Raw genomic sequence first — 14584 nt, 5'->3', positions numbered from 1 at the left:
ACGGATCGATCGCCGTTATCACCAATGAATTTCGTGAATCATGATTACCCGTTAACAACAATAACATAAAAATAAATGACAATAAGCCCCATACACGATACACAAACTGAGTGTCGACTCGACTACACGAGTGAGTGAGTGAGTGACTGATTTCAGACTTTCAGAGTTCAGATTTGAGGTGATCCGAGTGCCTCTGCGTAGCGACTGGCAAGTAAGAATCACTAATCGAAATATTTCACTATCGAATAATACTTGACAGAGAACTGAATAATTGTATGCGGTCTTTGCGACTTTTTGTGGCAGTATTATCCGCTAGTCGTACAGGTGCGTAGCGTTCAGATCATATCGCCACCTACAGCAACTTAAAGTTACAACAGTTTTTAGGTAAATCGTAAAAGCAATTTGAATCCAATTTTCTTATTCACACAATCCGAGAATCCCGTTTATACTTAGGTTTTACTGTGGGGAGTCACATTTTTTTTAGTACTGTACAGAGTTCTGCAGAAGACCTTAGATAATCGAGAGTTAACTATACTTCTAAAACAAACAATATTCCATTTTATAAATTTATAAAGTATAACATTTTTGTAAAACTGTTATTACATCCCATTTCAATTAACCTTATGTTATAAATATGTCAAAAAAATTTATTTGAGAATTTATATTTTAAGTACATCGTTTAGTAATGGCAAATAACCAAGAAGCAATGCAAGTCTGTTCCTTGCCTTTACCACCCGTGCAATACTTTCAAAATTATTCAGATGAAAACATTAGACGAGGTCGAGCTTCTAAGCCGCCACCAATAATTCAAGAAACTTACACAATGTTTGGAAACCCATATAATGCTGAAGATAGTATAATAAGACCTTTGGAAAGTCAGGTATGTTGTGTTAGTAAAATCATAATTTAGGATTAAGGGATCGGAGTTGATGAATTTTGCATTTTTTTTTTTTAGAACTTTTAAGATGATACTTTCTTAGCTGAAATTGTGTTTCAATAGCATGCAAATCTAATTAACTAATCTATAATTAATTTTTTTTCATTGTATGTCATTTTTTGACATTTTTACTCATTTCCCACCAGTTTAAAGAAACTTAGCTTCAAGCAAGTTTTTTCCTGATGACTTAAGTGCTAAAAGTTTTGCTAATTTCTAATTTGATCCAATCACTTTTGTGTACGTGAAGAGAAGTTTTTCAAAATAGAAATATTTACAAACTGATAATGTTCGTTCATTTAATTTTTACTTTAAATATGCTCTAATTAGTACAGTACAATAATTTTGAGTAACTTGTACTTTACAAAAAAAAAAAATTATTTTTATTAATCTTAAATCAATATTTGTAATTTTTATGTTATATTTACATTTTTTAGGTCATTATTTAATTGTTTTAAGGTAATCAACTCCCGAGCCCTATTTATGATTATTATAATATTATTTGTTATTACCATGGTATTATTGTGTTTTGGTTGATTGAAATTGAATAATTACAATAGAAACAGTATAAATATATAATATATTTGCATATTATACAAAAATAACCCTAATTTAAAATATATGATTTTAGGGTTTTAAGCGTCTATACCCTCAACATTTTGATAGACGACGTGAATTACGAAAACTTAACCATTCGTTATTGGTTAACTTTCTCGACTTATTGGATTTGTTGATCCAATGCCCTGACTCTCCTAGACGAGCTGAAAAAGTTGACGACATAAGTCTACTGTTTATACACATACACCATTTATTAAATGAGTTTCGTCCTCACCAAGCACGGGAAACAGTCCGTGTCATGTTAGACTTGCAGAGGAGACAAAGAAATGAAACCACAATACGATTGCAAAAACATATTGATAAAGTAAAATTCTAGATTCCTGGTGTTTATAATATTGATAATAATTGTGAACTTGATATTTCTTAGGTTAGCGATATTTTACAACAAACATTAGAAAACTTGCCAGACACAGAACTTGATTCTAAGCTCATGGTGGATACATCCAAAATTGATCGTTTAGAACAGAAAAATGCCGATGAACCTAGAGTTGACAAATGTGTACCTAAAGATAAATTGATGTGTCATCTTATTGATACAATGAATAACAACTAAAAATTAGACAGTTTATTTATCTTTTGTTATTGTTTTATATATTTATACTTAAAATATTTTAAACTAACAATATATTTGTCATTCTTTTACACTTGGACCACTTATGTCCATATATTATACATTACCTTTGTGTATACTCAAATTTGAAACACAATGAATAATTTAATATACCTTTTTTTTTGTATTGATAATAATTGTTTAATAATTGATAACAGTACTGCTAAAATATCAAATCATGTTTTTCAACTATATAATTAATTTTTCTAAAATAATTATTTAATAATGAATTTACGTAGATTTTAGTTTTACATTTATTTTTTCTTATAAATTAAAGTGAATAAATTTTGTTATGGTATTTTTTGTGACTAGTATTTTTTATCCTCATTACAGTATGTAGTTTTATCAATACATTTTAAATAGTACTTATATAGTTGTATCCTATTATTTAGCCATGGTTACATCCATCAGGATATTGTTTTTTTTTAAATTGATTTGTTTCCATTGTGGAACCATATTATATTTTAGAAAATATGATAACGAAAAACCATAGTGTTAGAAGACTGCCCGCAAAACAATATCTTATCAATAAATACCTTACATTGGTTTGTTATGTTGCAAAATATACAATTTTATTAACAAGGAAGAAACTTTTGGTCTTAAAATTATAGAACAATTTTGGTTAGGTGATATATCAATAAAAACTAAACATCACAATTTTAATATACATTGCGGGGAGCTTACACACTATTGCAGTCATCAATCTTCATACTAATTTAATATTAAATATGAAATAGAATCATAAGACCACTTATCTTGAAGAAAACAGAAGCATATAGTTATATTTTTCGCAAAATGTTGATGGTGGTGAGGAGGAGGGGTTGCAACACCTTAGATACCCTCCTTCATGCTACCCCATTGAAAACAATCTAATACATAGAAAAAACTTCTAAATAAGCGTATGCAACAGAAAAAACAGTCGGTCATACCAACACCTGCACATAAGACATTAATTATACACCAATATATTACTGTTAACAAATCTCTAGTGACAAAAATTTTAATTTTACTTATTAATATTTACTCTATGCTATAATTATTGAATTATAAAAATAAATACAATAACAAACAATACACAATGCAATAGATTATATTATAAGAGATTAAATAAAAGTACACAACATTTAATTAGTATCAATAAACATTTAACATTTATCATATATAATTACTTGTAATAAATATATACTGAAATGTATTGTATGGTTTCAATATAGTTCTACAGCTTCAATCAAGTATAATTACTTTATATTATGAATCAATAAGTAAGAGAAGACGAATATATCCATAAATTGGTGATCTCTCATTATGTCGTTTACCGTTAAAATAATAAAAATAAATGTCTGAAGTGGTTTTAAATAATAATGATGCAGTTATCCCAGTTATAGTTGAACATATCACAATAGTATACCACATAATATATTCATATTTTTAAGTTAAGTAGTATACAAAATGGCAGCAGACCGTGTATTCAGATGGTCAATAAATTATTTATAAACAGACATTGAATATACTAAATATAATTCTGATTATGGTCGTGACTGTTTGAAGTTGATTCATCAAATATTAAAAATAAAGGGTTGCAGCTGTTGTAGATAGAAACAATCAGAAATTCAACAAATAACATTAGAAATAGTTACTGTTTTATTACATACAAAAGTTGTCACACATTTAATATAAAAAAAATTAATATAACTACTGCCACTTATAAAAAGTTATGAATATACTATATTATATTATAAGTTCATTGACAATTATTTCAAGTCTTTGCAGTTTTTTTGTTTGTTTTCAAAAATATACTTTTTTTAAATATTTAAATTATGATGAAAATATACTTTCAAATTAAGTAAGAACCAATTTTATTATTTGTCCAAAACTGTATTTGAATCTTAAGAATTAATCTAGAAAGTTACAAGGTGGCTAAGCTTAGTGAATTTACAAAATAATTGGTCAGAAAAAAATTGAATATGTACATAGTTCAATAATACTAAATCATATTATATAATTAGCACTAATACTTAAAAATAAATGAAAAATATTAACATTTAACAATTAAATCAGTAATGTACTTATTATATGAAAAGTACTAAGAACACAGCGTGAAAAAAAATGTTAATGAATTAAAACGTAATTTTTATTAGTATGGTCTCCATGAACGACGATTGGCATTGTTTGTATCAAATGATCTTTTAGCGTTCCAACCAGTATTACTACCACCACGACGATTATTATCTAAAATGAAAATTTTTTGATTTGAAAAAATGTTTATCACAGTTAATTAGTCATGTGTAAGTGGTATAGTTACTATTTGTATTATTTGAGAATTTGGCACTAAATTTATCCTTTGGAGGCTGATATAGTTGTTGGCTATTATTGCTGCCATCGATCCGTTTAGATTTTCCATCCACTGTAATAGGTTCATGTTTTTTACCCTCCTGAATGATTTGAGCCTGACAATAAAAATGATTTATATTTCTTTTTTTATATTTTTTATACTTTTAAGTCTAAATCAAGAATTGCTTACAAGTTTGGACTTAGTCGCACCACCAAGCCAGGACAGGTTGACAGTTGCTTTAAATCTAGGAGGTATATTGAATAACTCTTTTATTAACGTATTTATGTTACAAGCTAATTTCAACCCTTCTAATTTTTTTTCAACAGTTGGATCATTTTTTACGTCTTCTTCTCCCTTTTCTTTCAAGTCTTGCCTGACAACTTTCACAAATGTTTGAGTACATGTTCCAACGTACAATAACCTAAAAATAACAATAACACAATTAAATTTAAAGTAAACTAATAATTACATTTTATTGTTTATTTTACTTTTTTTTAAAATCTTTCTGTCGTTCAGGGTCTTTGCTCAAAAAATCTGGACACTGTTTTCCAAGTTTATGAAAAGTATACAAAAGTGCTTCAACACGATGTAAATCCATATCTTCAACTTTTTTATTGGAATCATTCTCAGGAACGGTAACTAAATCCTAAAATTGGGTATTCACATTAAGTTTAAATATTGTACTCAAGGTTATAAATATTAATTACAGTTTTTATTTCCCTTAATAGCAACTGAATATACTTATACTTTTTCTATTAATAGGTTTTTGAGTCAATTTTTTTGCTTAAGAAATTGGAATGGATATTTAAAAACTTATTATTAAACAAAATATTTATGCAACCTACATTGTTTAGTGCGAATTTGAGTTTTCCTTGCAAAATATTATATGTTCGTTGTTGAATAAATATATTTATGCTAGGATTCTATTCATTAGGAAAATAAAGTCCAAACTCTATACTAAACCAAATAACTGATATGTATATCAGACATTACATCAACAAGTTCAAGACTGATCTAGGATATTATGTGTTAAATGTATATAATTTATGGCAAAACTTTCAAAATAATTGGCTCAGGGCTTAGAAATTGTTCCAAAAATGTTGTTTTAAAATTACATAATTTGTCAAACAAAATATTTTGAAAGAAGCTGAAACTTTTTAAAATAATGAATTTGGACCAGCCTGTATATTATTTTAAACATGCATGAGGTATTATAGATATTTAAGGTTCTTCTATAAACAAATTTGACAATACCTTAATGAACTATTTAAACAATTTCAACTACTTACTAATAGAGCTTGATACACTTGTCCAACTACTGCTTCAGGATTCATCAGTTTACCACAATATGGTACTGATTCTGCTAATGACTTTAAAATAATAAACTGTTTATCGTTATCTTTTATAAGGGTATAGCGATTCAATAATTCACATATATACACAATAAACTTAGTAGATTCCACATGAGCCTGAAATAAAATTATAGTTATGGTTATTCATTCAACTAAAATTTGAACTTTATAGCAAACATTTACCGAAAAAAATGGAATGGAATAATCCAAACAAGTTATGAACCGATTTACTTGATCTAAATCTTTAGGATTAAAAAACTGATCAAGTTCAGCTGTGCTTGCTAAAAGTTCAACAAGTTCTTTTTGTCCCTCTGGTGTATTTATTAGATGAGTCGATGATAAGATAGTCATAAGTGTTTCAAATTCTTCACAAGTTATATTTTGCATAACTTTTTTGCATTCTGCTATTATTAAATCTTCTACATCTTTTTTAATTATTTCTTTACCCAATGCCATTACTTTGTTCAATATAAATTTCATAGAACGTTCCCTTACTATTTCTTCATTTGATTGCATTTGACTAAATATTCCAGTTAAGGCACCTTAATAGATTGAAAAACAAGTAAACACATAGATCATAGATTGTTCATATTGTATGAAAATATTTACCTTTAGCATCAATTTTAAAGAGCGATAATAATGAATTCTGGGCTACAAGTAATTCTTGAGGGTCATCGGCCTGAAGTAACTGAGCTAGTATATCTGCTATTTTAGTCAGGTATTCTTTAGCTTCTTTACACAATACTGGTAAATCTTTAATTGCTTGTTTTCGTATCTAAGTACATATGTGGACATCAAATATTGATTATTGACTAAATATTATACTGTATGAATATACATATATATACACAAATAGATTGGCCATTTACTTACACAAATATCTTCATCTTCACAAAGATCAAGCTGAGCCTCTAATGCTTGAGCAGCAAGGTTTGGAAAATATTTAAAAAATCTGGTTATAAACTGAGATGCAAGTCTCTTTTCTTTTGTTGATCCTTTGACTGCTGATAATATTTCCAAATACTCGGGTTCTTTCTATAAAATATTTAAACACCTAATTACAAGAAGTTAATGGATAGTTTACTCATACAAAATATTACACCTAGGTAATGTAAGCAACTATGTACCATTTCTTTTTTTTTACTGCAACCTATGAATATATTGTTACTTATTTCTTTAAATAACTTATCAGAGTACACCCCTAGAATCTGTTTTAATAATTTTATAATTGATATATTTAGATTACTTAGTTAGTGCAGTAAATATGTGGTGGGTATCGTAAAATGATCTTATGAACAACAATCTAAGAAGCTATAGGTAATGTAATGATATTTCAACAAAACAATGTTTATGAAATAAAGAACCTAACTAAATCCATTTTTTTTAATATTTGATAGAATGATATTTTTATTTTTTGCATCTAATTTAATATAGATAGCTTGATAAATAAGAAAAATTATTCTTATTGATAGGTATAAAATTATAACTATATTTTATGTTTTTTTTTAAATTAATGAAATTTAAATAATAATTAGAAAAGAAATGATAATGAATAAGTAAGAATAATTTGTATTATCTTAAACTTCAAGTACCAAACCTATTAGTATAACCTATTATTTATGAAGGTTAGTTCCTACTTTCATAGCATAGTTATTATAATGTAGAGTCACATAGAAACAAGAACATTAAATATAAAATGAGAATAAAAGAATAGAATTTTGAAACAGAGAGGGTAAAAGGAAAATGTTTGTAGCACACAAAGAAATGTTATAGTTTGACTGCCCTCTAAACCAGAGAGGATAAGCCAAAGAACTGAAGTAGGTATTGGAATGCAGTTGTGTGGCTGATGGTAAATTTTGAGTATGAAAACAGCAATACTTAAGAACCCTTAGGTACACATACTCGAACACATACTATAGGTACATTATATTGATTCAAACCTACAGTATACTGTATAGGGAGTGCATATTTGCATTAAATTCTAGAATAAGTCAAAGAACAAACAAAAGCGACTTTTTATATTCAAGTGTTTTTCAAGTATAAATTTAAACATTTAAAAAAATGTATCAACAGCAAATCATGCTAACCTTTATGTTGACTATTTTACAACAATTTAAAATCACATTTAAATTTAAGTAAACAATTTTACTAAGACAACCATTGTATTAATGAACCAACATAACCATGTTAGACATTCTATACAACAAACTTTTAAGCAACTTTATGAGAAAAAAAATATTACTGAATCAAATAATTTTTGGTTTTAAAAAAAAAATTCTTATACCTAATATTCTCAATTGGGTCAGGTTAAATACTAATATAATAAATAAATTAGTTACAATCTTTCGACTAAAAATAATTTATCTCTAAAATCTTTGGAGCGCAAATACCGGCAAATACGAATGTGACAAAACTTACTTCGGCAATATTTTCCTTTGCGTCGGCTAGTATACCAAAGTATTTGTACATTTTCTGGATATTGTCTTCGGCCTCCATTTTCCTACTGTGCGAGTGATTCCTGTTGACAGACGGTTAACGGATGAAGCGATAATAACTATTATAAAAACGTCTTTAAAGTGACGAATAATGACAGTCGGCAGATACGAATTCTTAACAGCCAAATAAGTTAACGAGGAGCATTAGTGCGGACTGCGGACAGCGGGTGGGTTTAGTGAATCAAGATTCGAGAATTCGGAATTTCAGAATGATAATCCGCGATTTCGTATAGTTTCGTATGTAAATAATAATTATCAAAAAGGACGGCGTTCCGGTACGAGTGGTATGTGGTATGGGGTAGCCACAACGTGTTTAGGTTACCTACCAGTGTCGTAAACAAGCGAAACAAAAAATTATATTATATTTTTTACTATTTAGTACGAAGCGCGGGGTCCCTTCACTACAGAAAATATCATGATTTATCGTTGCCTCGTTGGATATTTTATCATCATCCGAGATTTAATAAACTATAATATTATATTGTTATAATAATTATTCTGAGTTTATTTATTACAAGTGGATCGACATCCGCAGACAATGGACATGTTGGTGGATCCAAAATTCTAAAACGATCGTTTTGATACAATACATTACATTATTGTGCTTTGTTCATTTGTGTTTTCGTTTCAAACTCAATGTTGTTGTTGTGGCAGCAATGTGTTGATTAAACAGTAAACACCGTTTTATCACGGTATGGCGTATACGGTCGTTCTACTGAGAAACCAAGCTTAGACTCGCTGAAGTTAATAGCTACTGCTTACTGCCTAGAGGCAAAAGTTTTGAACCATCGATCTGCCCAATCTGGGTAATGAATGTTCGAATTTGGATTTATTTCTTTAAGACCATCAGTAATTACAACATTCCTGAGAACAACGGCAACGTTGGTTTTTGAGTTTTCCTGGTAAGTTTAAATGTCATCGTTTTGCAATTATTGTAACCGGCACTGGCCATACGTTAGTAAGTTACAACCCATAACTTGATTTACATGTTTGATTTTGATAGGTGCTCAAATGCTTTCACGTGTAACGAATCACGTATTTTTAAATTCTGTAATTAAATATAATAATTTCGTACATGCGAGTGGGACATAACTACCTACCTATATAAGATTAGGGCATCTAACTATAATTTTCTAATGTCAACATTGGTATCCATGAACTCATTGTATGAATAAACACTTATACACTTGAACCTACTGACGAGGAAAACAGTAAACAAATTGTAAGGTTCACTAAATAATATGTATCAAAATCAACTTAAAATAAGAACAACACATTTTGTTTAGCTTCACCAGTCACTTGACATACCAATATATTATATCCTATATTAAAAGAGTTTTTGTCAAAAAATCTTGTTTGATTATTATTAGATCACTACATGAGAACATAACAATAGATACATGGTATACCTACCCATGTAGTTCTAACTTCTGACATTGAAAATCGTAGTAATTGTTTTGTTTATAATTTATTGACTAGTAACTAATAAATAAAAATGATGATTAATTATTAATCAAAATATACCTATTATAAGATATAATCATTATTTAAAAATGTAAAATACAATATATTATATTATTGTCACACAGAGATTTTGTAATTAAATTACAAAAATGGATTACCAAAATCGTCCTGGCGGTAAAACTGGAGGTGGTGGCGTTGCATCATGGACTGAGACTAATAAGGATAGACGTGAACGTCTTAGACAATTGGCTTTGGAAACTATTGACCTACAGAAAGATCCTTATTTTATGAAAAATCATTTAGGTAATTGTTATAATTACATTAAGTAAATAAATAAATAATATTTAATAATGTACAAATTTCCTCAGGGTCCTATGAATGTAAACTTTGTCTGACTCTTCATAATAACGAGGGAAGTTATTTGGCCCATACACAAGGTAAAAAACATCAAGCAAATTTAGCACGCCGAGCAGCTAAAGAAGCTAAAGATGCTCCACAACAACCAGCTCCTGAAAAACCAAGGGTAGAAACTAAAAAGTTTGTTAAGATTGGACGACCTGGGTATCGAGTTACAAAACAAAAGGACCCAGAAACGGGCCAACAGAGTTTACTTTTTCAAATCGATTATCCTGGTTTGTAATTTGTTTTATTTGCTATGTTATTTTTAGTTTGAATACATGGTGATTTAATTTTTATTGTATTATCTATGTTTAGAAATTACTGATAATGTACGACCACGTCATCGTTTTATGTCTGCATATGAACAAAGAATTGAGCCACCAGACAGGAAATGGCAGTATTTGTTGTTTGCTGCAGAACCTTACGAGACAATTTCTTTTAAAGTACCAAGTCGTGAAGTGGATAAATCTGAAATGAAGTTTTGGGCTCATTGGAATACCCAAGCAAAACAATTTTATTTACAATTTGCTTACAAAGTTGAACAAATGAAGCCACCACCTCCAATGAAACCTCCTCCACCTTCTTTACCACCTCCACCACAACACAACATGATGCATCAACCTGGTTCGAATATGATGTCTCATATGTTCCCTCCTCCGCCTATGTATAATCCTGGACCACCTCAAATGATGAATAATATGATACCTCCACCGCCTCAATTGATGGGTTAATAACTTTATGGAAGTAAATAATTGTACTGTTATAGTTTTAAATTTTTTTTTGTCATAATCTAAAAGACCATAAATATTTTTCTTAACTATAAAACGTACTTCAAAATAAATTTAAATTTTAAATTTTATTTAAATCAATTTTTTAGGGTATGTTCAATAAAAGTTATTGGAGTATACAAAATAAAACTGTGCATATATTTTTTACCTGTAACACCTATAATTATTATTTGACTGTAGCCTTATTCTGATTATTCTAACATTTAACTAGTTGATTGTTTAATATTCCCGTGTATCTACAGACAACAAAAATATGCCAAAGTCGTTTGCTATTTGTAGACTTATTTAATTTTAAATTTAAGCTGTATATGTTTTAAAATATTTTACATTATAGTTATGCTAAAAATATAGAACATTAAACATTAAATATGAGATAAAAAAAAGTAACTGATAAGAACTTGCAATGTTATCAAATTTGGAACCAAGAGAGTTGGGAAATTTGTGTCTTAAATTGTGGCCCTCCAGCCATTAGATCAACAGGAGGGTCACAGCTGTGAGGAGCCCATTCTTTTATCAGCTTAAAATTTTAATAGATGGTTATTCATATTTTAATTAGTGAAAAATGTATTACCATTTTTATTATACATAAATCAAATCAAATTATTTTGAGTGTCTATTATAGACACAAAAAAATATAATAATAATATTACACCTCCAGCAGACTTAATCCTGATAGAGCTGTCAGTCTCTGTCATCAGTAAAGCTGAAGCTAAGACTATGTATTTGCATTTCTTTTTCTTTGAGTCCAAATCGATTAACTGTCAGTTATAATAGTGGGGTATCAATATTTTTTTTGGGTAGTGGTTAAAAAAAATTGTTTAGAAATATTAGGTATCTGAAAATGATTTATTAATGCAAATTTTGTTATTATTTAACAATGTTTAGCAAGGTTACAACCCCCTAACCACTCCTGGATACCCCACTGGTCAGAAATATCCATGATTTAGATTATTCTAGTTTAAATAACACAAATTTATTTTTACATGTTTTAAACATAATTATATTATTTGATTTTTAAAAATCTTATGAATTTTAAATATTTATTTATTGAATGTCTATAATTGTTAGGTTATCGGTTGTTTTTCGAATTGTCAAAAATTATCTAATTTTATCTTTGTCAGATGACAGATAGAATTATCTATACATTATTTTTGTTTTTCATTAGTACGAATATTTTTAGTCAGAAAGCTGCGTAAATGGGTCACTAGACATACACTACTGAGGTATTTCGATAAGATTAAACTAATAGCGTTTTTTCAAAATATGACTGCAGTACTGCGCTACTTTACTGGTGTAGATATTTTATGTATCTTAAATTTATTATGGAATTTATTTTTATTTCGCAACCTGCATATAGTGTGGTTTTCGGTTTTGTTATGTTTGATATTTGACGTGAGTGTACTGTCAGTTTCTTGCACTTTGAGGTGATAAACGCCCGAGCTCCTCGTGAGTTGTGACGGCGCGTCTTTTTTTTTCGATCCCTAAATTAAATTTCCTTGTTAATATTTTCTGGTCATTGACCGGTGTCCTTTGATCCTAATCATCAAATTTTAATCCAATTGAATGTACTATATCATACATTCAGTGACTTTTAAGTTTTAATCTTTATTAAACCACTGTAGGGTTAAACCCTGTTTAAAGGGAGATACCACCTACCCACCCACCCAAGCCGGAATAAGGGAGGGGGTCAACCTCTTTTCAAAAGTTCTGTGGTATTTACCCCACTTGCAATACGTGTTTGATGCCACTGAAATACTGAATACATATTATATAATATAATATAATAAGTTCTATAAACGTGTATTTTATTATTTCCCTACGGGTAGTGTGAGTGTGTAATTAAAATATAAATAACAATGAGCCAAATAAAGCAGAAATTTTATATTTTTTATATTCAACTAGTGAAGACGGTAATGAGGACTTTGTCGAATCAATTTTTAATAGACCTTTAAAAAATATTTAACCAATAACAAATAATTATATAATATATGTTGTACACAATTATATTGAAAAAATATGGGGTAGTCAATAAATAATATACCTATCAATGAATCACAGAAAAAAGTCAGACTTCTCATCCTAAATCTACTGTGCTAATTTTATTGAAATCCCCTCTCCACAATCATTATACATTTAAAATGCTGACAGTGAAAATGAATGATATGCACTTATGCCTGTTATAAATATACAATTAAGAATAGAAAACAAATAATTATTCAACAAAGTAAAATATACTCATTTTACTATCAGAAGTCATGATCACTCATGGATACGGTGAACGCTTATTATAGTTCGTTGCTAATGGTAGTTGCGCTGCAGTAACAAGGTTAATAGTAGGTTCCTAACACCATGGCTAAATAACTATTAATTAATATTTAGCTATACCTAATACTAATAAAAAAAGTATAAATATAAACTAGATTGCAGTCAGGGTTTAAAGTGGGAAAAAATTCCAGAGGGGATTAATGTCTCCATATAATTTTAAGCGTTCCATAATATGTAATCGTATGTATAATGTCTAATACTCTAATGTATACTAATATACAATCATAATTCGTTAACGGCCATAACGGGTACACTTATTAACCACCATCAGAGGTAGGGGGACTGAGTACTCCTGCGTCCCCCCCCCCACTTTAACCCCTGATTGGAGTATTATAATATCTGTTACAAAAAAATGTAAGCTCAAATATTTCCATCAAAAAAGTAATACAAAGACACGAGTTAGTTTCCACAAATCACAATAAACCGTAGGTATTCGAAATGTTTAGCTAAACACATCTATATGCGCATATTTGCACAAACCCATCACAAAATAGGTACCTAGCCACCTAGGTGTGTAATAAACTCGACAAACCCAGCCACATAGGCTGCTCGGAAGCCGTAATATTATGTCGATACAAATCTGACGTTCTTTATGGAGTTTTCCGATGTTGGCTTTCGCGTTTCCTAAATTACGCCGTTCCGCATTATGATACATTTTTTAAATTATTAATGTGTTGTATTACAGACCAGTGATTCTCAACCTTGTGGGCCACGGCCACCAATACATACACCATAAACATTTTAATGCAATATTTAATCATAACAAAACGATAGCTAAAGTATTTTTAGTTTACATTATGGGGTTGTAATAACTGTTTGATGATTGTGGCCTCAAAAAGGTCGAGACCGCGGCTGGTGTAGAAGATAAAAAATAATTATTTTCAATTTTGGTAGATATTTTAGTGAGACATCGCTTTTGAAATACAAATTTCGGATAATAATCTTAAAACTGAATTCAAATACTATAAGGTTTCAAGGTTCTTTAAAATAAATATGATGTATGTATATGTAATGATTTTTCATTTGTTTTTATTTTAGCGAAATTATTAAATTTGTAGACGTTAAAAATTCTGAACTGTGGAAACATTTGGAACTCGATTATGTCGAAAAAGGTAGGTATTAATCTATTTATTAAAATTTATAAATATAATATTATATCAACATTATTTGTACTATTATACTATTATTATATATTGTACAGATTGCCACACTGATTATTTTCATCACATTACACAATGAAATTATAATATTAATGTTTAATTATTTG

General features: G+C 28.9%; 3 protein-coding genes across 7 annotated transcripts; 2 read left to right on the top strand and 1 right to left on the bottom strand.

Moving 5' to 3' along the window:
* The first annotated feature begins 19 nt into the window (after nucleotides 1–19).
* LOC111031540 (mediator of RNA polymerase II transcription subunit 7) lies at nucleotides 20–2401 on the top strand. Of its 5 annotated transcripts, none has more exons than XM_022311541.1 (4): nucleotides 20–324; nucleotides 684–880; nucleotides 1566–1856; nucleotides 1920–2401. In XM_022311541.1, the coding sequence occupies exons 1-4, from the start codon at nucleotides 276–278 to the stop codon at nucleotides 2103–2105; spliced, it is 723 nt and encodes a 240-aa protein (XP_022167233.1). In that variant the 5' UTR covers nucleotides 20–275; the 3' UTR covers nucleotides 2106–2401. The 5 variants fall into 5 exon arrangements, with proteins under 5 accessions (XP_022167233.1, XP_022167231.1, XP_022167236.1 ...); XM_022311539.1 differs by having other exon boundaries at nucleotides 22–324; nucleotides 672–880; nucleotides 1920–2400; XM_022311544.1 differs by having other exon boundaries at nucleotides 23–211; nucleotides 1920–2400.
* A 1123-nt stretch (nucleotides 2402–3524) lies between these two features.
* LOC111031537 (apoptosis inhibitor 5) lies at nucleotides 3525–8571 on the bottom strand. Its single transcript, XM_022311536.1, has 9 exons — nucleotides 8265–8571; nucleotides 6720–6881; nucleotides 6456–6621; nucleotides 6030–6388; nucleotides 5784–5963; nucleotides 4983–5140; nucleotides 4684–4915; nucleotides 4465–4609; nucleotides 3525–4391 (listed from the first exon to the last, which is right to left on the bottom strand). The coding sequence occupies exons 1-9, from the start codon at nucleotides 8340–8342 to the stop codon at nucleotides 4297–4299; spliced, it is 1575 nt and encodes a 524-aa protein (XP_022167228.1). The 5' UTR covers nucleotides 8343–8571; the 3' UTR covers nucleotides 3525–4296.
* Nucleotides 8572–9029: 458 nt separating this feature from the next.
* Nucleotides 9030–11041, top strand: LOC111031539 (splicing factor 3A subunit 2). The gene is made up of 4 exons (XM_022311538.1): nucleotides 9030–9243; nucleotides 9931–10108; nucleotides 10174–10437; nucleotides 10520–11041. The coding sequence occupies exons 2-4, from the start codon at nucleotides 9955–9957 to the stop codon at nucleotides 10933–10935; spliced, it is 834 nt and encodes a 277-aa protein (XP_022167230.1). The 5' UTR covers nucleotides 9030–9243; nucleotides 9931–9954; the 3' UTR covers nucleotides 10936–11041.
* Nucleotides 11042–14584: the final 3543 nt, after the last annotated feature.

This window comes from Myzus persicae, unplaced genomic scaffold, assembly GCF_001856785.1.
Source record: "Myzus persicae strain clone G006 unplaced genomic scaffold, MPER_G0061.0, whole genome shotgun sequence".
Lineage (NCBI taxonomy): Eukaryota > Metazoa > Arthropoda > Insecta > Hemiptera > Aphididae > Myzus > Myzus persicae.
This window is presented reverse-complemented; position numbering and strand designations above follow the sequence as displayed.